This window comes from Sitophilus oryzae, unplaced genomic scaffold, assembly GCF_002938485.1.
Source record: "Sitophilus oryzae breed Bouriz unplaced genomic scaffold, Soryzae_2.0 scaffold_494_pilon_pilon, whole genome shotgun sequence".
NCBI classification, from domain to species: Eukaryota; Metazoa; Arthropoda; class Insecta; order Coleoptera; family Curculionidae; genus Sitophilus; species Sitophilus oryzae.
This window is the reverse complement of record NW_022147078.1, coordinates 4059516-4084566: the sequence shown is the minus strand read 5'-3', so window position 1 is coordinate 4084566 and position 25051 is coordinate 4059516. Positions and strand designations below refer to the sequence as shown.

Genomic DNA, 25051 nt, shown 5'->3' with positions numbered 1-25051 from the left:
GCGTTAGCACTTCTTCTGTATATGTGTTTTGTGGGAGTTAGTTTAGTTTAAACTTGATCGTGTTGTGACGTTGTCTTAATTAAAATAAATAAAGACAATGGAAGTCCGATTTTTTTTTTATTTTCAATACTGAATCGTTGTCTACCACATTTAAAAAAATATACAACATTATGTTTTATAGTTTAAAAAACTTAATAAATGTAAATTTCTCTTCAACAATATCGGATGGAATAATCTCTAGATCTCAATAAACAATATCCGATTAATAGTTTTAAATAATTTATAATAATGATTTCGGTTTTTTTATCTATCCATTTTTCTTTCTTTAAACTGTTCTTTGGTTAGGAGAAAGGACATACTAGCTCTCATTTCCCAGCATGACATCCTTCAATTTATTGATTTGTTCAACTTTATATTTCTGTTTGTTATATAAATGTAATATACATTATTTTCCGACGATTGTGTACAAGGTGAGTTAACGATAGAATAAAGTTCATTTGTTTCGAGGTTTACAAAAAATGTTAAATATTAAAATTATAGAAAAGGGTAAGATACATATTTTAAAATTATTATGTATATACATATATTTTAATAGTCTAACTTTATAAACAATGGCGTCACACACTTACAATTATTACCACACTGAAATCTAACGCTTTTTAAACAAATTGAAATATTACAGAAATTGTTTTTTATTTCGTTTTTTTCCAAATAATTTCTGAAGTAACGTCAATATTTAGATGAAAATTGGTGTCTGGGAGTCAATATTTAGATGAAAATTGGTGTCTGGGAGTTTTTTGACGCGAGAAATTTGATTTTGATATCAATATGACTCCTATTTGTAGGGGGCGCCACCTACACGTGTTTTAAATCATTTGAAGGGTAATAACTTTTTCTCCGTACCTGTATTATACTCATATATATTTTTCATTCAGTGGTTTTAACTACTTAGTGAAAAAATATACATTTTCGTGATTTTTTGCGTAAAAAATGTCTCTTGGTAAAAAATCGCTACAAGCAACCGTTCTCAAGATATTTAAAATGTAAATAGTCAATACATGTCATTATTGACTAAAAATAAACATGTGAAATGAGAAATTTAGACACTTCTTATTTTCTTAAACTAATCATAAGTTTTTCTTCTAAAGAATGAGAGTAAAGCAGTTTCTGTTGAACTTTTGGCTCAATAACATTTCAAATTTATGATTTCAGTTTAAGAACTATTTAGCCAACGTGTTTAATTTCCATTCCAAAAATCTCGAGAACCATTACTCGTAGCGATTTTTACCAAGAGACCTTTTTTACGTAGAAAACGTCGTAAATATACATTTTTAAACTCACTAGTTTATACAGGTACGGACGAAAAGTTATTACTCTTAAAACCAGTTATCATCCATGGTCATCCATTTATATGAACTTTTTTGCTTATTTTTACCTGCAGAATATGCTGCCAAAGTTTCCGGAATACAGTTCGGACCAACCTGTATATCTTATTAGGGGATAAAAAATATGGTATGGGTATATAAAAAAAATTAAGGATAAAATTTTATGCAGAATCTAAAAATAAAATAAAAAAAAAGTTTTGCTAGCTCTATCTTAAAATATTTAAAAAAACATATGTTTTATACGCCACACTTTTTTGAAGCACCCTGAATTTTTTTTTGTAAATCTCGAAACAAATGAGATAATGGACTTTATAGTTGACTCACCCTGTACAAAATACCAGCACTTAGGTATAAGTTCCCCGTAAAACAAAACCTAAATTCTGACATCAAATAAATTCATACTTTAATATGAAATATTCTGCGCCGTTTAAGTTTGATTTTCATGCATCCGTTGTCCGACGATACGATGATACGATATTAATTTTATTGGTTGAATTTAAGCACTTCGATTGGTTAGAAACAGTTAACCAATCGAAGCTTTTAAATTCAACCAATAAAATTAATATGGGATGCATGAAAATCAAGCTTTATTCATTTAACTAATTCTATTTCTCTGACTTGCCACTTTGCTATGAAAAAAATCATAGACATCTTATTAGGACTATATGTCGTAAGTCTTTGTCATATCCCATTATTAGTACCTGTATTATTGGTATGTTCAACTTATATAAAATCTTATATAGATTTTTGGGTCCCAAAGAACTCTAGTTCAATCATAACCTAACTTATCATCTATTGTCGTGCTAATCCACTGCTTCCTGTGCTGGAGGGAATATATATTTGGGCGATATTTTGCTGAAATCCACGTATATCTTTCCTCTGGTTGGATCCAATTCTCTGGAAATATCTTCGAAAGTTGGCCGATCATCTGGATGCTGCTGCCAGCATTTTTTCATGAGGTTGTAAACCTGGTCTGTACACGTTTGGGGTCTTTCCAGTCTTTTACCTTCTTTAATGTGGATAATTACGCTTTCATTGCTTAGGTTTTTGTAGGGAAAAGCACCTAAAACAAATAATAGACACGTCCAATTTAAGATTTCTACATGCATACCTGAACATATGAAATTTGTACAGCTTCTAAATTTGAGAACTGTAGAATTGTGTTATCACTAGTGATGAGCCTGTGCAAGACCAAGACAAAGCCCGAGCAGGACAGGACTTGCAAAGGACCAAGATCAAGCCATGCAACACTTTTGCAGTCACTTCTTGCTTTTACGTTTATATGCACTTCTTGCTTTTTTACGTTTATATGATATAAGAAATTACTAATTGTTCCCAATTATTGTTTTAATTTATTACAAGTAGTGTTTTAATAATCCATTTTAAGTTTTATTTGCATTAAATTACTAAAAATATTATTTATTTAGAAATGTTTTATGTAGAAAGTACAGGGTGGGTCAAATTCGAAGCTTTTAAATGGAAACACCCTTTTCTATAGGAGATAGACGAAAACTAATATCGGTGTCTGGAGCTCAATTTTCATCAAAAATATGATGGTGAAAACCGCACATCAATATCTGTTACCGTTTCGGAGTTACGGGGTGTTTTTCAAAAATGAGCATTTTTAACAAATCGTTGAAACTTTTTTGCTATAGAAAATTTTGTATTTCTATGAAAACATTTCCAAAGCACCTTTTTACGTAGAATTTAATGGTATAAGTATAATTTTTTTAAAATTAATAATTTAAGAGTTATCAACAGAAAAATTGATTTTTTATTTGGGACACCCTCTATATTTTTAATTAATTGAACATAATTTAAAATTACCTTTCCAAAAATATAGCACACTTGATATTTTGTTATAATTTCCTTCGAAATACAGAATTTTTAAAAGTTCGCCACTTTTAACTAGTAGGCTTTGGACCCCTTATTGATGACATGCCCTTAATGGAACTCGGAAACACATTTTTTCTAGCAAGACGACGCAACGCCTCTCAACGCTGAAGTTATCAGCAAATTTTTGCAGCTAATTTCAAGAATAATTAAATAGCTAACCAAGATCCCAGCCGTTGGCCGTCGAGGTCGCCTGACGACATGGATCTAATCCTATGGATATATTTGCGGAAGAATAAAAGTTCCTTATTCTTCCGTATAATCCTAGACAAGAATTAGAAATACTTAGCAGTTATGAGAGGGTATCTTTCACCCCCACTGAGTTAATGAATTCCGCGAGAAATGTTCAAAAACTGCCCCGTCTGTCCATAACAGAAGAAGTTTAAATGTGTTGATGTTGGTTAAATATATTTTAAATTGTTATAAAATTCTGCATCTCTCATAGCAAATATCACTTTCGTTTTAATTGATGCTCACAGCTGGAATTTTTTTGCATTACAGCCGGTGCCGTTCAAAGCCTACTTATTTAAAGCGAGCGAATTTTTATATACTCTATATCTCGAAGAGGAATCGAGTAAAATATCAAGTGTGTTATATTTTTGGAGAGGTAATTTTAAATTCTTTTCAATAAATTAAAAATATACAGGGTGTCCCATATAAAAAATCAATTTTTCTGTTGATAATTCTTAAATTATTAATTTTAAAAAAATTATACTTAAACCATCATATTCTATGTAAAAAGGTGCTTTGGAAATGTTTTCACAAAAATACAAAATTTTCCATAGCAAAAAAGTTACAGCGATTTGTCAAAAATGCATATTTTTGAAAAACACCCCGTAACTCCGGAACGGTACCAGATATCGATATGCGGTTTTCACCATCATGTTTTTGACAAAAATTGAGCTCCAGACACCGATATTAGTTTTTGTCTATCTCCTATAGAAAAGGGTGTTTCCATTTAAAAGCGTCGAATTTGACCCACCCTGTACATCTAGAAAAACTATATTAAAAAAATACAAGACTTGCAAGGGTCTTGCGCAAGGTCAAGACCAAGACAAAAGACAAAGGAAGACTTGGTCTTGATCTTGCATTTGCTCACCACTACTATATTATTATCTTGATATAAAAATATGCAAGAAGGCGTATAATACTATCCATGTATACGTTTGATGACGTTTTTGCCGGTTCTATTTGACGTTTGAATTGACAGAGATTTAGAACTTTTACGGATATGTTAGGCTTTTTGAACTTAAATGTTATTTTTTATGCTATAATTGGTTTTGTCCAAAGGCAATAATGCTAGAAGAATATAATTAGAGTCAGAACTAAAATTAACAGTTACTGATAATGAGTTATTATTTTTTTATTTTTAACCCAATTTTCATGAAATTTTTAGCAAACTGTATATAATTATATCAACTTTAATTCGTAAACTAAGTTTTTTATAAACTTTAGTATTTGGCATATTATACAGGTTTAACCAAAGGTTATTTTTTACCCTAACTTTAAAACACGCTGTGGGATAATTTCTTATGTATTTTTTTTAAATATAGTTTTACGGTCAGAACCATGATACCATTTTGTTTTTTTATTCAGGTCAATACATGGTTTGGTTAATTTTTAAGAGAGAAATGAACTAATCACAATCAATTTGCAATTTTTTCAATTATTATTACTTCTTGATGTAATTTTTTAATATGACGAGATGGTTTTGGTGACCATTGCCGTAACGTGGTATTATGCTGCATTGAATAGGTACTTTAAACTAAATTAAAAAAAAACTAACGATACAGTTCTGGTTTTAATAAACATTCATTACTATAACAGAACTAACGATATTAAAGAAAACTTCTGAAATACTCAAGTATACAAACAGAAAAATATTGTAAAAAATACCCTAATACTTTGTATAGCCTCCCTTAGGTGCTGCAACTGCCTATACACTACTGGCAAAGGAATATTAGCAATAGGAGGTTTTCAATGCGATAAAAAAAGATGGTAAGGCTGCAAAATACACTGCAGTGCAACAGAGACGGATAAAGTGTCTTTTCCCTACCATCGTATAGGGGAAGTGATCATAGAAGTGATACGACGAGAGAGCCCCTGCGAGAGGGGGCACCGGGCGGGTCTTTAAGACGCTTGTGTGGGAGCTACCGCCTACTAATAGAACAGAATCGAAAAAATAGAAACAGGACGGACAGTGTTGCCATTCAATTAAATCGAAATTATGTTGGCTTGTCAAAATCCTAAATCTTCTAATCCCATTATCTTGCCTACTTAATGAAATATTAAATAAAGTACGAAACAATTTTACGAATGTTTTCTCTAGGCACATAACTTCTTTCTAAAACGAAAAGTAACATGCAAAACTTTGATATCATTTCTAAAATAGCAAGTGCAATTCTATGAAATGGCAATACTGTACGATCTTCCTAGCAGTCGCCCCGACACAGTCGGTCGGCGGCGGCGCTTCACAAAGCCGCGGCTGTGACAAAGGAATTAGGCCGAAAAAAACTTTATAAGGAGTAGACGAACAGGGTTGCCGGGTTTGTTAGATTATAATTCCATACGAGAACAAAATTCTCGGTAGATCTTCAACAAAAATTAAAAGTACAGAAACGAAATAAAATATAATATTTAAGTCCAAAATTAGCATTCCTATGTGTCGTAATAATAGATCACTCAAATAAAATACAAATATAATAAATATAACAAGAATTAGAAATAGCTAGGTATATTATTTAATATTAAAAAAAATATTGAATTAAATAATATTAATATATTAATAAAAACATATAAAACTATAACAAGTAGGGATAGCAGTCACAAATTAGTGTAGCAGTCACTTTTTACCTTTGTACAAATTTTGATCAGTGATATCTAAAATTAATTTCATTTCAATGGGAAAGCTGTAGCAACTCTCAACTCTTTTTCATATTAATATATTTTTTTGACGAGAAAATCACTAAAATATTTGTCCGAATTTAGGTTGTTTCTTAACTTAAATTTTGTTTTTTGTTTACATTTTTGGGGAAAATATGGGTTCAACTTTAGTAGATGAATGAAATAAAATCTTTTCAAAAGATATCAACTTCTTCGGGCATGTCGCCAATACCGCGCCTAATAAGGAGTAATAAGGATTTTTAGGAATATCTCTGTAACTCTGCAAATAGACAGAACGATGACCTGTATGTGTGTTATTACTAAATAAAATTTAATGAAACAATAATAAAGTCAGATTATACAGATTCCAACGCGGCAGTCGCTTAATTTTTAGTCAAATAAGTCAGCTTTTTAAAAGTGCTTCTATTGTAAAAAACTAAAGACGCAGTTGAATATATCGTTAGATTTTTCTTTAAATCGGTAGATCGGTAGCTTACAGACGAAACCGGTAGACCTGGCAACTCTGTGATGAACTGACGGGAGTCGGAATAGCGAGGTGCGGAGGCGCGGGAAGGGAAATAAAATAATGGCGGTAAATAAAGGGCAGGGAGATGGGTATCATGAGTGGATGGGAGGTGGCGGAATTTCCAAAATTTATTATCTTATTGGAGTTTGTCTAAGTAGACAGTCGTAGTGGAAGTGGAAACGGGGAAGTTGTTGTCCATCTCTGTTTAAGCATAGACTTTTTATAGGCGTTTCATTCCAATGCATGTAATTCCTATGCCTAGAGATTCATTGCCGGGCCTGTATACGTTCATTTATACTGTCACTGAGGCTGCATATATCATATTGCGTAATATTTTGCCATTGTTCTCTAAGAACCAAGCGAAGTTCATTTTATAAAGCTGGTACCGCTTCCCGACCTCTCAACCTGCCAAGCATTTTCCAAATGTCCAACATGATGGACAGTTCACATACAGCAGTATATAGTTCACAATAATCACTAAAGCCGCCTTATCATATTTAAAAGTATTTTCAAAAAGAAATGATAATTGAAAAAATTGCAAATTTTTGGTGGCAAATTTTCGCTCTTAAAAATTAACCAAGGCACGTATTTACATGATCCAAAAAACAAAATGCTCGGAAGACATGGTTCTGACAGCAAAATTATATTTCAGGAAAATTTACACACGAAAATGTTAAAGAGGGTGTTTTAAAAAAGCTTGCTAAAAAAATATTAAGATAGAACTAATAATAATAAAAATATAACACTTTACCAAAAATTACTCCGTTGCGTTTTTTTGCATCTGAGTGTATATTTTAAGATTAGTTTTCATGTATTTACAAATTGTTTGAATTATCTTTATATGTATTTTAGAGGTACGTATTTGAACATTGGTTTCATTATTATTATTAATGAAATTTTTAATTGTATTTCCTTACCCAGGCTTGCAATTTCCCACAGAACGACTCCAAAGGACCAAACGTCAGTCTTGTTGTCGCACATCCTGCTCTCGAGCGCTTCCGGCGCCATCCAGCGCAATGGTTGTCTTTTTTGGGCGCTGCTCACGTACACCCCTATCCTGGCCATGCCGAAGTCTGATATTTTCAGAACCTTGTTCTCGTTTATCAGAATGTTCCTGGCTGCCAAGTCGCTGCAAAACAAATAATAACGGTGAATATTTCACTCATGTACAAAAAATCCTATACGAAGCGGGTAATTTTCGGTGAAAACTAAAATCGAAAATCACCCGGCGAAAATTTCTCGCAGAATGTCTAAGTGACAATGACACATTTGTCACTTAAACGTAAATTATTTTTAATAGGTATTCCAGGGGCGGGAAAGTGAAATAGCAAAAGCGGTTCCACCGTTTCCACGGAAATTTCAAATAAAATAGTTCCTGCCTCAGGCGCTAGGTGGTAGTGCAATTAATTTTTAGGTTAAGAAGTTGCTACTAGTTACTGCCAGATGGCGTTAAATCAATTTTTTTTGTAGTTCCCATAGTTTCCAACGGCCATTGTCATACTATTGTCAAATTCTCAAAAAATATTGTCATAGCGCCAATCATAATATTATCAAATGATTATCAAAACGTTTTTCAAACTATAATTTGTTATATGTGTTTTAATTAGACAATTCCTTTTTTATGTGGCCCTAAAAATATAATGGTATTTTAAGGTAAGGTATTTTTGCCATCATTTAAGTACCTATTTATATTTACTCCATTTACAAAACTTTGGGTGTATTACGTTGGTCTTGTTTTATTATAATAAACGATGTTTAAATATTTGACTTATAAATAAAAACTCTAAAAAATAAATAATATTTACATATGTTTGGCTTTAATTTTATTTACTAATTGTATAAATTATACTGTTAAATCTTATTTTTTATACACAACGATACTTGTTATTAGTATTGTTGAATTTGTTGAAGACCCAACAATCAAATTTAATTATTTTAGAGTAAAATTCAATAAATACGCTCATTTAAAAAGCCCGCGCTTCGATCCGCTTAAAACAAGCCCTACTCAATAGATGGCGCCACTTCTGTAGGACCATTTTTCAGTATGGCAGATTCCATTCTTTTTCTAGCTAGGTATATTCTTTGAGGTATTCTAAAAATGTCTCGATTTGGAAACGATTCTTTAAGTGCAATTGAAGAAAAAACGAGAAAATAAGCAGAAAAAACATTATAATTAATCACCAGTATGTATGGAAACAGTTTATGGACTTTATAAAAGATAGAAACTACATTCTGTATGCGAACATCTCAATCTCGGCACTGGCTAATATTTTGACCGATTGGGCATTTAATATGAAAAGGAAAAACGGCCAGGACTATAATGATTTTACGGTAAAAACTATTTGAAATGTAACAGCCAAGCTATTAGTGGAAAAATACCAAAAAGAATATAATATTAAATTTAATCCTTTTACTGACACCGAATTTAAAATATCCCGAGAGGCAAAAAGTGCCAAAAGGAAGGAATTGCATATGGACCCTCTAAAAAGAAATGAAAGCTCTAAGGCACTCAAATACGAAGAATTCAATTTGATGGTACGAAATTGTAATGAAGAATGTCACGATGGTTTGCAAAAAAATATTTTTTGTATTATCCTACGAATTGGCATGGTGAGGAAAAGAGGGAGGAAAATGTTTTTTTTTTATTTTAAAGATGATATTGATAATATAGGACAACCCACCGGTCGCATTGAATACTACCCCATATTCGATAAAACCACTCAAGGAGGAGATAAACCTTTTGCTCCGTCAAAATGGCTGGTTATAATTAGAGGTCAACCGGATATATGTCCAGTAAGGCTATTCAAAAAATTTATAGAAAAAAGAAAATTAATTAATGTTCCAAGATTGTTTTTAACTGCAAATCCTTCCTGGAAAATGGGTAAATGGTTCAAGAACCTTCCTGTTGGGAAAGATACGATTACTCAATAGGTGTTTATCGAAGCAAAAAAATCATTTTTGGCTACGGAGAAAGTAAAAATTACTAATTTAAAAAAGTCTAATACAAATTTTACATTAAATTATCTGGGGAGATAATATATGACCTTTTCAAAATTAACATTTGATTTTCATGTTTTTCCCTAAAATGGTATGGAAATTTCTAAAAGTATAAACGGAATTAATCATTTTCGAACAAGCAAAAATTTTCATGAAGAATGTATTTTTCTGAAAATGTTAATAATAAAAAAGTTTTCCCTCTTGTAAAGATAATCCGGGGACATACTGTATATAAAATTTTCAATAACTCAATAATATTTTTTAGTTGTTACGAACTTTTGGGCAAGCATTAATTAACTAACCTTACTATAGTTCGAGGACCAAAGTTTTGAAATTCAGACTAGCCATGCTCTATGCAGAATATTATGCTTCGAGCTAAATAGAAGCATGTTTTGCATAGCTGTTTTGGTATTAAATTAATATTCAAACCAGGCAAAAGTAAGTTTTATATAATAACCTAATTCAATTACTAAACGTAGTTTACTGTTGTTTACTAAAGTTACCAAACAAAGTTAAATAACTTAAATAGAATATGATTTAATATAAAAATAATTTGTTGAGATGAACCGCCTATATAAAAATAGACATACATAGGAAATCCCGTGTAAATTTTAATGGGGTCAATTATTGGCTTCTCTAATTATTTTAGAGAATAATTCTATTTAGGTTTATTAAAGAGCACTAAAACCCATATTCAAAAGAATAACTTTAGATATTTTTTATTAGCCCGTTTACGAGTTATCGCCGATTTCTTTTTAAATATTTCTCCTTTCTTATGTCTCTGTATTTACTTATGAGCACCAGTCAAGGTAAAAGATAGCTGTCAAATGAAGTTGTCATTACAGAAATTTATCTATTTAGTGCTTTATTATTATCATTAAAAACTCATATCTACATCGAAAATATCAGCCATGAATTACACTACCCAAAAAAAGTATTGATGATTAAATGGTATTATCAAGGAAATAGTTATCAAAAGGTGTCGGACATGTTTGCTGCTCTGTATCCGAATAGACCGATACCTGGAAAATCTACAATCGCAAGGAATATCTAGAGATTTGTGACCAAAGGTACCCTAATAAATAACTGCAGATGTGAAGCAAGGCAGGAACAAAGAGAAGATGCAATAAATGATACCGACTTGGAAGTTTTATTGTGCGTGGAAGAGAACGATGGAAAGATCAGCACAAAGAAACTTGAGGATGAAATAGGAATAGATCACACTACAGTGTTTTGAATTTTGAAACGACATAAATACTATTCCTTCAAATATGAAAAGCTCCAAGAGCTACGAGATGGGGACGAAATACGGCGGCAGGCGTTTTGTTTTGATATGACGGAAAGAGCAAACACGGATAGGGAATTTTTAAAAAAACATATGTTTCACTGATGAATGCACGTTTACCTTAAATAATGAAGGCAATGTTCAAAATTATCGATATTGGAACAAAAAAAAACAACACAGGTTTGTCGAAACAAGGACGCAATATCCACAGAAAGTAAATGTTTGGGCAGTGATATTCGAACACAATATTATCGGGCCATTATTTCTTACGCGAAATTTAAATGCAGAATATTATTTGGAACTACTCGAAAATCATATTTTACATGCCTTACGCGATGCCGCTAGGGAAAATCAGGAAGTTTGGTACCAAATGTATGGCTGCCTGGCACATAGTACCCTGGCTGTTCGGGAATATTTAGACAATAGTTTTAACGGAAACGTTATTGGCCTAAATCATACAGTAAATTGGCCAGCAAGATCTTCTGATATTTCGCCAAATGATTTCTTTCTCTGGGGCCATTTAAAAAACAGGATATACAAGGATAAAAAATACCCAAATCTAGACGAGTTAAAAAATGCTATTTCTGCCGAATGCAATAGAATTTCAGTTTACCAACTAGCGAATGTAAGAAGATAATTTTATGATCGCCTGGGTTATTGTCTAGCAGTCGATGGAGGAATATTTGAACATCTTAAATCCTAAAGTTCTAACAATTTAATAATACCTAATTAATAAGTTATTAAATATTGTAATAATACTATAATTAACCTTGCAATTGATTACTTTATTTTACTTTAATTCATATTAATTTGTATTTATAAATACATTTTTAAGATTTCCAATGTAGGAATGAGTTTCCAATAATAATAAAGCACTAAATAGGTAAATTTCTGAAATGACAACTTCATTTGACAGTTATCTTTTACCTTGACTGGTACTCATAAGTAAATAAAGGGCCATAAGAAAGGAGAAATATTTAGAAAGAAATCGGCGATAACTCGTAAACGAGCTAATCAAAAATATCTAAAGTTATTCTTTTGAATGTGGGGTTTAATGCTCTTCAATAAACCTAAATAGAATTATTCTCTAAAATAATTAGGGAAGTCAATAATTGACCCCATTAAAAAGTCAAAAATAAAAAAAATACTTTAACATAAAATAAAACACAAAAATACTCTATTTCTCCAAAAAAATCCTTTATGGGTATTGCGCCACTGCACTGCAAGAAAGTCTACAAAATAAAATAGTTATTTTTTTGTAAACACTTCTGCTTAATTTCTGCTTGTAAACACGAATGCTTAACGTTTCGGAAAGTTTATCTCTTTCCGTCGTCGGATGCAAAAAAATACAAAGAATAAAGAAAAAAAAACTATATATAATATATAACTATATATATATATATATATATATATATATATATATATATATATATATATATATATATATATATATATATATATATATATATATATATATATATATATATATATATATATATATATAAAACTATATATAATATAGTTTTTTCTTTTTCTTTATTTTTTTGCATCCGACGACGGAAAGAGATAAACTTTCCGAAACGTTAAGCATCTGTGTTTACAAGCAGAAATTAAGTTTAATTATTATTATTATTATTATTATTATTATATATATATATATATATATATATATATATATATATATATATATATATATATATATATATATATATATATATATATATATATATATATATATATATATATATATATATATATATATATATATATATATATATATATATATATATATATATATATATATATATATATTTATCTGGGAAATCTGATGGGGTTGCAGTCGGAAGGGTTTGACAAATTATTCCTTCCTCAGGACACTAAAATGGAAATACAAGTTAGACAATTGCTGTTATAAAAGTTAAGAATAAGACTTACTTAACGTGGTACAGAAAATACCTTCATAAAAACTACATTAAACATGGTTTGTGTTGATAACTCCACCGTGATAGCATCGCGACCAGTCAACCACAAGCGACTCTTATAAGGCGGTTAAGCCGCCAAATATAAGTTAGAACATTAGAATAATTAGGAGATGTTAGAAATTTTAAATTAAAAGAATTTTTGCGTACTCAATCCGAAGCGATAGGCGCAAAACAGTTGACAGGCGAAGTCGCGACATCCATGGACGTCGAATGGCGTGGCATGTCCATCAGAAGTCAAGTTAGTAAAAGTGATCTATGGATGTCGAACAAAACACTAAAAACATGTCCATAATTGTATTCATGTAAAAACCAATGGTTAGGTGGTTATGTAGAAATACATTTAGTGAATCAAGGCAGCAACCAGAATCAAAAACACTAAAAAAGCACGTAATAAAACACCCTTACTCGTGCGTACCGAGGTAAGCACAATTAGGTGGTTAAAATACAATTACATTTACAATTCAGAAGCGCAATCAGAAAAAGATTTTCTTATAAGCAATTGAATAAACATTAGGATGTGCTAAAAATTCTGAAAAAAAGACAAGAGGTGCAATGCAAACACTTAGAAAAATGAAATGTGAAGAAGGTAATGAGAAAATATGACAATAATGCTTGGATATTAATCAATGTGAAAAAACTGTCACAGAAAATCATTAAATTGTACAAAACATTTCCTTCACAATTTTTATTAAATTCACAGGAAAATTCATGAACCAAACCTTTTCATAGTATTGGCAATACTTCCAAAATTAAAAAATTAGAGACATAAGGTGATTAGCTAAACTACAGAAACACACTCCACATAAAGGGGAACAAGACAAGCCTGGTGGAAATCAGCAAATTAAGACAGTGGGTGACAAAGTCGATGTGCGGCTTGGACACATCCAAGTGTAAAAATTCTAATAATTCGAATTTTTACACTAACAGTGTGTCGACTTTCGAGCACTAATACAATTCTCACCCATCGCGTGGTGATGAGTTGTTGTGTAGGTGGTGGGGAGTAAAGAGACAAAAAACAAGTGCACACAGGCACCTGTTATGGTAATATGCACTGGAAACGTATTAGTGCATATACCTTGAAACAGTCCGAGAGGGACTGGGAAGGGGCGATTAGCAAATTACATAGCATCTATAAAAGATATGGTCAAAATTCCGTTGCGTACATAAACAACGAAATGAGACAAAAAATCTCCGGGTGGAAACCACCGTCCCACCCCACCACCTACACAACAACTCATCACCACGCGACGGTGGTTATCCACCTCGAGATTTTTTGTCTCATTTCGTTGTTTATGTACGCAACGGAATTTTGACCATATCTTTTATAGATGCTATGTAATTTGCTAATCGCCCCTTCCCAGTCCCTCTCGGACTGTTTCAAGGTATATGCACTAATACGTTTCCAGTGCATATTACCATAACAGGTGCCTGTGTGCACTTGTTTTTTGTCTCTTTTTTTACCCTCCCTTGGTTCCTTCAGAACCAACGGTGGTTTTACCTTTGATTAAATGTTTTTTTTTTTAATAGTAATAAGCAATTTGCGTGGAGTGCACTGTCAGTTTGGTGCATTGCCTTTTCTTGGATTGTCCAAGCCGCACATTGTCTTTACCTTGTCACTCAACTGTCTTAATTTGCTGATTTTGTTTGTTCCCCCCTTTTTGCGGAGTGTGTTTCTGTAGTTTTTTACACCTTATGTAATTTTGTAATTTTGAAGTATTGCCAATACTATGAAAAAGGTTTGAATTTTCCTGTGAATTTAATAAAAATTGTGAAGGAAAAAATTTGTACAATTTAATGATTTTTGTGACAGTTTTTCACATTGATTAATATGAACATTATTGTCATATTTTCCTCATTACCTTCTTCACATTTGGCCTTTTCTAAGTGTTTGCATTGCACCTCTTGTCTTTTTTCAGAATTTTTAGCACATCCTAATGTTTATTCAATTGCTTATAAGAAAATTCTTTTTCTGATTGCGCTCGGTGTTTTTCTGGTTGCAGATATTTGGTGACATTTTCTGAATTGTAAATGTAATTGTATTTTTACCACCTAATTGTTTTTTGCTCTCGTTGCACGAGTAAGGGTGTTTTATTAATGTTTTTTAGTGTTTTTTTAGTGTTGTGCCTTGATCACTCCACTTTTCTACATGACCACCCACACCATTGGTTTTTTACATGAATACAATGATGGACATGCCACAGCCTTGTTCGACATCCATAGATCACTTTTACTAACTTGACTTCTGACAATTGACTTTTGACGTTTGGATGTCGCGGTTGTCGCCTGTCAATTGTTTTGCGCCTCCACGCTTCGGATTGAGACGCAAAAAATTCTTTAATTTAAAAATTTCTAACATCTCTTAATTATTCTAATGTTCTAACTTATATTTGGCGGCTTAACCGCCTTATAAGAGTCCTTGTGGTTGACTGGTCAGCGATGCTTTCACGGTGGAGTTATCAACACAAACCATGTTTAATGTAGTTTTTATGAAGGTATTTTCTGTACCACGTTAAGTAAGTCTTATTCTTAACTTTTATAACAGCAATTGTCTAACTTGTATTTCCATTTTAGTGTCCTGAGGAAGGAATAAATAAATTCGAAAGCTTGACAATTAACAAAGTGTATTAATTCTTTTGTCAAACCCTTCCGATTGCAAACCCACTAAATCCCAGATTTTCTTTCTCACTAGTCAGTCGAGACTACTTTCTGCTATATATATATATATATATATATATATATATATATATATATATATATATATATATATATATATATATATATTCTGCTTATATATATATATATATATATATATATATATATATATATATATATATATATATATATATATATATATATATATATATATATATATATATATATATATATATATATATATATATATATATATATATATATATATATATATATATATATATATATATATATATATAGTTGCGTCTACAAGAAACCGTTGACGTTCTGTTAAAATCACATTATATTAAGTTAAACTTCAAAATTAACAATTACTACCTGATAACAATTACTTAATAAGGTAAAACCAAAAAGCCCAAACTTTCTGTATATGATCATTTTTAAATCTTACGTATGTTATGTTCTTTAAAATCAAAGAAGCGATTGCCATACATTACTAACATCTACAGATGCATGAGCAATACATTTATTTTTATTAGATTGAATTTAAAAAGCCTCTTTTATTTTTCTTTTAGAGGTTATTGCTTCTTTCATTATAATTTTGCCGCTATTAAAATTTATTCTGTGCCCTGTGTCCCATGAATGCTGACAAATCTTAGATTTGTGAAAATCTCCCTTTCTTAAATAATCTTTATGTTCTTTAATTCTAACATTTAAGGGTCTAGATGTTTTACCAATGTCAAATTTATCGCATTCACAGGGTATGTGGTATATTACATTTTTTGTTTGTTGTTCTGTATTCATTGGTTTAGTATGTGATAAAATGGATCTAAATGTAGTTTGTGTTTTGAAAGATGTTCGTATGTTAAATTGTTTTCCTATCCTTCTTATTTTTTCCGAAACGCCTCGTATGTATGGAATTGTAAGTTATATATTATATTGTGTATTGTTATCATTGTATCTATGATTTGAGGTTTGTATTTCGTTTAATATTTTGTCAATAAAATATGGTGGATAGTCGTTTTTTATTAATGTATTTTTTATGTGGTTTATATCTCTGTTTAGTGAAATGTCGTCTGTACTGACAAGCAGTGTCCGTTTAGATTTAACACAGAAGTGTTTACAAATAATATTCTATTACTTATTTGAAATTTATATTTTATACTTTTATTTCTATCCCCATTCACACAATTAATTTATGAAAAGAAACGTGAAATTTAGTATCTTGACGTGCTGCTCCTTTATTGAAGTAGGTAGAATTGATCTATTAATTAATGTTGTTTTGATAAATTACACGGGGTTAATGCAATATCAGAATACGGCCAGGTTAAACGTGTAGGCTGGGATAAATAAGCAGAAAAGGTAGACGTATTTTCAATATCCCTACCTTTGTTCAAAAGTATAATCACCCTTTTCAGGACGTGTTAATTGATCCAACGGTAATTCTATGACAGCCTGTGTCCAAAATAACCGTTTTGTCTGCATTTAATTTAATACGCTCAAACATATTATTTAAGGCATTACAGTGGCGGCTCATGGGTATAAAATTAGGGGAAAAGTCAATTTTTTAAATCGCGCCGCAGGTGAAAATTTTTTTGGCGCCTTCACCATTTTGTGAACATTTCATAATTATTATTTGAAAAATTTTTGGTGCATTCACCATTTTGTCAACATTTTTTTTGTTATTATTTATACACTAATACCTATAATTTTTTCCTTTTAGTTTGGGCTAAAAAGCATTCAGTAAAAAGAGATACAACCAGTTTTCGATAAACACATTATTTTGCATTCCAGTAAAAATATAATTAAATATAATAAACATTATACAGACCGGACCACCGTAGTAGTAACATAGGCAGAACCGGACCCGTCCGCCGGATAAAAAGCAAGCGAAAAAATGCGATAAAATAAAAATAGGTAGATATGTGATAAGAATGTTTCAGAATTTGTATTTATTCGTGTTTTAATAGCCAAAACGAATACATAGATTCTCGCGACAGTTCTCGTGTAAAATTTATTTTTTAAGTAAAATAATGGATGTTTACCTGTGAAAATTCAAATTGTAAAATAGTATTTCCAAAATAGGTCTTATCGAGATATACAAACAATTTTTCCACAAACTTTTGTAAACAGGCCAATTCCATCATTACATACCTACTATATCAAGAGTTATTAATAATTTTGAAACACATGGGTGCTTGTCCCCAAAAAAACACAAAAAGCCTGATGTGTTGATTAATGAAGAACAGGAGTTAAAGCAAGTGTTCATTTGTGCTACGGCGGATCAAAATCCCATGTTTTCAAATAATCAAATTGCTGAGGTGATTGCCCTGCCCACAATGCTCGTATTGTTCAAGAATATTTGGACCTTTCCCAGCCGTTTAATTAGTGGACATGGAACTATTTTGTGCCCCGCTAGATCACCACATCTTTCTCCCAATGATTTCTTTTTGTGGGGTTATGTAAAATCCAAAGTTTATGGTCATAAAAGGGATAATAATCTGGATGAGCTTCAAGTAAAAATACGAGAGGCTTTCCAAACTATTAGCCCTAATATGTTAGCCAATCAGACGGGGATTTTACGACCGCCTAGGCTTCTGTCTAGCACAAGAAGATGGTCTTTTTGAACACTTGTTATAACTTTTTTTTATTTAGAGTAATATTTTAGTTTTTTATGGGGTTTAGAGAATTTATTTATTTTTAGTTTTGGCTTGTAAACACACTCAACCAAATTCAAGCTAAAATTAACGGGGTCCTGACCGAACCAATAAATGTAGGCTGTGGTGTCCGACAAGGTGACTCCCTGAGCCCTCTTCTTTTCAACATGATTATGGACGAAATAATAGGAAATGTACGTTTACTAAAGGGATACAGTATGGGCGACCAGGAAATTACTATTCTATGCTATGCCGATGACGCCGTATTGGTAGCTGAAAATGAGAACGATCTAAAGCGCTTATTACATCGATTTAATTGCACTGCCAAATCACTTAATATGATAATATCGACCCAGAAAACTAAATGCATGACGAGATTAAAAGTACCACTAAGATGCAAACTGGAAGTCGAGGGCAATGTTATTCAGCAAGAGATGAAGTTTAAGTATCTAGGCATAGAAATCTCAGGATATGGTGATGTAGAAGCGGAGGTGCGAGAACGGACAACGAAAGCAACCAGAATAGCAGGATGCCTGAATTATACAATATGGCGAAATAAAAACATTGAGGTGGAGACTAAAGCGAGAATTTACAAAGCAACGGTACGACCAATAATGACATACACTGCAGAAACTCGACCTGATACAGCGAAAACTAAACAACTACTAGAAACAACCGAAATGAGAGTACTACGCAGAATAGCTGGAAAGACGCTTCTGGACAGGGAGAGAAATGAAAGCATAAGAAGAGCGTGCAAGGTGGAAAATGTAAATGAGTGGGTACTCAGCAGAAAGGAAGAATGGAACGAGCATATCAGCAGAATGAACAATAGAAGGATAGTGAGAGTTGCACGCGACAAATCACCGCTAGGTCGCAGAAGCTTAGGACGTCCACGAAAACGATGGAGCGACAACTTGTCAGTCTAACCGGTAGAGATGACGAAACCAAACAGGCGATTCGTCTAGTATGAAGGAGGAAGAAGAAACACACTCAAATAATAAATATTTAAGTATTTTTATTTTAAATGTTACCTTAAGTGAAGGTAAACACTTAAAATGAAAATAATAAATATTCGGCACTCCTCGCGTCGTATTCCTACTCTGTCACGACCGACCCGTCCAAGCACAACTGCAACTGCACTACTGACCAGCCGACTAGCCGGCAGTGAATCTCGAGTACGAACGCAAATCGGGTAAACGTAAATTCGTCCGGCAACTTGCTAAGTTACTAGTAGCCTGGTCTTCTCTGTATACAGTGTCCACCATAAAGTTTGATCCATATGGACCTTCTTTTTTATATTAGAGTTTAAAAAAATCTTTCTGTGGCAATCACTTCTGCTTTGAAAACAACTTAAAATGCATCAAAGTTGACAGCTAACTTCTGGGAGCTGTCAAATACAAAATATTTAAAAGAAATTTTTAAAAATTGGTTAAATTATTATTATTTTAAAAAAGGTGACTAACAAAATTATGTTTCAACTCTGACTTGGTGCATTTAAAGTTGTTTTTAAAGCAGAATTGATTGCCACAAAAAGTTTTTTTTTGGACTCTAATACCAAAAAAAATCGATTTTCGAATCTCCACTAAAAACGTTTTTAATTTTTTCATTATGTTGTTTAATTTCCAAAGGGCTTATTTCAATTAATATCTTTAATAACTCCTTAAAATTTCCTCTGTTCACCGAGTCAATCTTTTCATCATACCCACGAAAAGGCAACTCTGGCTTGCTTACATATAAGACTGCTTGAATAACTACCCGTAAACAAATTCTATTTAAACGAACATTTTCATAAAAATTAAGCTTATAGAGTATAGCGTTTTTTCTAAAGCATCGGCAATTGTATTTTGATTTTTTTTTTAATTTTTTAGCATTAACTGACATTTTAAATGTTCTGCAGAATCCCCGTGTTTATGCAAAGATCTTGTTATATTTACGAAATCAGTGAACCCTTCTTTATTCCAAATGCCATGTTTATTAGAAAATAGTAAACACGACCAACTAAATAATTTTTGTAAAACAATGCTGCTACATAGCCATTTAAAATCAGAAAACCAGGAAGACTTAAATTTAATATTATAAGATTTACCACTTTTTCTTATTTCTTTTTGGCAATTTATGGTTAAGTTTCAGTTGGTCGCCTTTAAGATAAAACATCCCTCTTATCTTCATCTGTCCACCGTCTGAAGGGAGTTTCCAATAAATTGTACACCAAATCATTAATTGGGTTCATTTTTTAACACCTACACACACAAAACAGTTTTAAAACACAACAACAAAACAAACAGCAAAAATTAACAAAAACCATTAACAAACAACAATAAATATCAACAACAACTTTACAGTCTTTACAAGGTTAATTACTCGCCGAAGTAGCCGAATATTAGCATAAATGCATAAAATATGCGTCAACGCCGCCAGCCGTCACGCATTTCCTGAACAATTACATACATACAGCCGCTACTCGCTGATGAGTATTCGACACACATAAAGAAGATGGTCACGCAAGGAGTTTTCTTTCATGAGATTTTCTGTGACTGAAAAGCCCGATACGTGATGTTATCTGCCTACCTCAATCCGGACATTCAAAAATCTCATTGCTTTGTTGCCTCTTTACTTTTTGGTTGTCGCTGTTAACTGAGTTTACAACTCTTTTTCATTGAGTTCTATTATGAGCTGCTTTTTCCCACTCATTCTGCATGTTAATCTCCTTTAAATTTTCTTGGAAAATGTCCTTGTACCTTTTCAGTTGTCCACCTGGCCTCCTCTTACCGTCTACAAGCTCACCGCAAAGCAGAGAATTTGGTATGCGGTTTTCTTGCATTCTGTATGTCACGTATACCAGCCCATCTTAAGCGGGATTTTGTAACCATGACTTCAATACTCTCGCAGTTAGCTTTTTCAAGGACCGATACGTTGTTTTACATGGTGGAACCACCGGATTCTTAAGAGTTGTCTAAGGTGTCTCTGTTGCAAATTGTTTAATGCGTTCATGTGTCGGCGGTACGGCACCCAGGTTTCACTCCCATATAACAATGTGGGGATTATAACTGCTCGGTACACTGCAAGTTTTGTTTTTGTACTCAAGTCGTGATTGTAGAAAACCCTGTCTTTTAATTTCCAGAATGCTCTTGAGGCGCTGCTAATCCTGTGCTGAATTTCAGAGTCGATATTGGCCTTTTCCGAAATCAAACTGCCAAGGTAATTGAATTCCGCCACATATTCCAATTTTATAGCGTTCACCATTGCTATTTACGTTTCCTATTCCATGTTTTCCCAATACGTCAGGCCATATTTCCTGTTGTTTGCCGACACGGGCATTAAAGTTACCTAGCAAGATGATTCGTTCGTGCTTTGGAATTCGTTGAAGGGCATTTTGTAAAGCTTCGTAAAATTTATCCTTATCCTCAATTTTAGCATCAAGGGTGGGAGCGTAGGCACTAATGATGTTGACGTAAGTTTTGTCTGATATGGGGTACCTTAGGGTCATAAGACGTTCGGAGACACCAATAGGTACTTCTGTTAATTTAGTGGCGATTTCGTTTTTGATCGCAATGCCTACGCCATGAATTCTCCTGTGTGTTGCGGGGTGACCTTTCCAAAAGAAGGTGTAATGCTCCTCAGTGAGACTACCTTCATCCGCAAAGCGTGTTTCGCTTAGAGCGGCAACAGCTATATTTAATCGGTGGAGTTCCTGTGAGACCAGTGCTGTTCTTCTCTCTGGTCGATTTGAATTTATCTTGTCCAGTAGAGTGCGGACGTTCCACGCCGCAAACGTGAAACATTGATGTTTTCTGTTTCTCCGATGATACGCTCGAGTAGGCACCCCCTCCCGGAGATCCGATTGAGGGGGTATTTTACCTCCGGATGATAATTTTGTCCCACTCGAATGTTCCATCATTGCTGTGTGTAAGCTGCGTGAAAAGGTTTAACTGTGACGGTTACGCTGCCGCACAGTTTTGGCTGCAACTGTAGCACGGGATGGCTATGGCACAGTGAGGACCGCGACGATAGTTCCCTTGTGCTACGTTCTCGGCCGGATAGGTGTAGTTTACTACTCCGTTCTCCCAGAAGATGGTAGGTCTGAGGGTCGTATAAGATTATACCGCCTATACTCGGACGTCAGAGCCTCGTTTGTGTAAACAGGGTGCACCACGTGAAGGTGAGGTTGACTTTTGGATAAGCTAGGCTATATGTATCGCTTTAATACCCCTTGCACCCCCCTGAACAATTAAGTTGAACAATTAAGTGGAAGGAAGACGAAGAAAACTGCCCAAAAACTCATTCACATCGGTTACCGATAAAAAATTTCGGGCGGAGAGACATGCTAACGTCACGTTACCATGGAAACCGTGCAGCCGCTTGGCTCACTAATACAAAAAATTTCACTTGCACTTGTGGGCTTGGAAACATAGGCGCGTGCGGGCCAAATGCTACTTTTTCGGCCGGAATTAACGATGCGGTGGACCTATTAATTATGCAGAGGTCCGCCCGGAAAAAAATAAATAATTTATAAAAAATTTCCATTTTATTATTTAGATACATGTAAATATATTAAACTAAATTAATATTTTAAGCAATAAAGTTTTATCTTTAATTTGAATATTTTTTTAGGTGAAGTGCCCCTTCACTTACTGCACCGGACGAGCCGCCACACAGTGGGGTATTTGACACAGATAGTTGATCGAAATTTTTTTATGTAGACCTTATATAAATTATTGCACTTTTCAATTAAAGAGGAAATAATATGAACAAAATAAAGAATAATTCGTTGATTCTAAAAAAAGAAAGAAAAATAAGTCAGAAAAAAATATTTGTTTCCACGGTCAATGCCACTAATGCCAGTAGTAATATCGCAACTAATACTACTAATGCTACGACTGATCCGCGAGCAATGCCCATACCACTAAAGTCGCTACTAATGCCAAATTGTGCTATACTGCTAATGGCACTAATGCGATCGCTTTGTACACAACAATGCCATCGCGGTTTACACCTCGCATTAGTATATCAGTGATTGGCAAATTAGAGGAAACCAAGAATGTTTTTCTCATTTTATCAGCAAAGTCGCAAAAAGTCGCAGTATTTTATTTTACTGAATGAAAGCCCAATGTTTACTAAGTAAAACGTATATAGACAATATGCTGAATTCTTCGAAATGCGCAACTAAATCTCTAAGTATAATAAAAATTTCACAAATTTAATCAAATTTTCTGAACGCCTAACTTTTAGTTGCAAAAAAAATCGTTAGTATAGAGAATATCAAAATAAATAATACGTTTTTGTAGAATACATACCTGCAGCTCGCTGAGCAATTTTTATTCAAAACAACAATATAAACGTAAAAAGAGCACAAGAACAACAACAATTTATAATTTTAAATATAAAATTTAGCCATTTACCTCTTATCTGTGAGAAGTAACAACTTTGACGTTTCGTTGAAACAAATGAATGCAACTAAACACACTCATAGCAACGCCATTCATGGCAGACATGATTTAATTTATCATTCATCTTTTTTTGGGAAATCTTAAACACATTTGCTTTTTCGAATTTCGATCACCTTTTTCATGCTAATACCCCACCGTGCGTCACTGAGGCATTATGAAATATGTTTTTGAGTAATCGTCCAGCTAAAAAGGTAATACGGCTTTTCCTTGTTTATAAGAGACTTTTCAGAAATAATAACACTGTTAAAGGTGAGGAATTTCTGCTTTCGAAATATTTATCCCATTATATATTTATTAATATTCGCGCTAAATATAGCAGGGTGATTATGTTCGAACTAGGGTTCAGAACCGGGACTCCCGATTCTTTTGAGACATGAAAGAACCAGGACTCGAAATTTATTAATTCCCTATTATTTCGTTACCTTCGGGACTCGGTAATAAAGACTTTTGATACTTCCTATAGCGGTCGAAATTAACTCTTTTAAATAAGTAGTGACGCTATCTCGTACTGTTCTTACTTCTGAAGTTATTTTGAAGTTTCTATAATGATTATTAGTAATTATTGAAGTTTTAATATGTTATATTATTATTTTAATATTCAATGAAATCACTTAAAGAAAAGTCTAGTTTTTACTTACCGATGAGTAATTTTTATACTTTCCAAATACGCCATACCGCTGGCAATTTGCATGGAAAAATTCTGCAATTCACTACTATCTAGAACGGGTTTGACACAATCCTCCTCCTCCTCACTTATGTGTATCAGTGGCGTAACAGGAGACTCCAAAAATGTTGTAACAGCTAAAATATAAATCACCAGTTATTAGAACTATCAATATACGTCAGTATAAGATTAATACAGTTAGGCTGTATTCCGTTGCAAAACCAGGCGAACCAGACCGGACCAGACTTTATTATAAAATTTATCTTTTATGCATTTTTAATGTACCTATTCTCTGTTTTTACGTTTGCTTCTTCTTTTCAATGGAATTTAATATTGAAAAGTACTTTATTAATAAACTGTTAAACTCGTTAGACAGCTGAAGTGAAGATTTGCAGGTCCAATATTAAAACAGATCAATAATAAATAAACAAATCTAATCAATATTTATATATTTATTTTTTTATTTATGCTTACAAAACAATCACGATTACTTGTCTTGTTTCTCATGTTTTCTTTAAATATTCCTGATTTTAAGAAACAATGGCTGCATGATAAGTTTAAATGGTCCTAAAAAGTCATTCTGTTTAGTTAATGAAATTTATTTGCCTTTACTGCCTACCTCTATTGCTTTTGGATATGAATACAAAATTTTATTACAAATTTTAGAAATTAAATGAGAA

General features: G+C 32.6%; 1 protein-coding gene across 1 annotated transcript in view; it reads right to left on the bottom strand.

Moving 5' to 3' along the window:
- Positions 1–1674: 1674 nt before the first annotated feature.
- LOC115886678 overlaps positions 1675–25051 on the bottom strand; it is a 107217-nt gene continuing 83840 nt past the window's right edge. The window contains exons 12-14 of the mRNA XM_030905932.1: positions 24346–24508; positions 7605–7816; positions 1675–2448 (exon numbers count right to left, since the gene is read on the bottom strand). Coding sequence (XP_030761792.1) covers positions 2189–2448; positions 7605–7816; positions 24346–24508 — 635 coding nt within the window. The 3' untranslated portion in view covers positions 1675–2188. The remainder of the gene's footprint in view (positions 2449–7604; positions 7817–24345; positions 24509–25051) is intronic.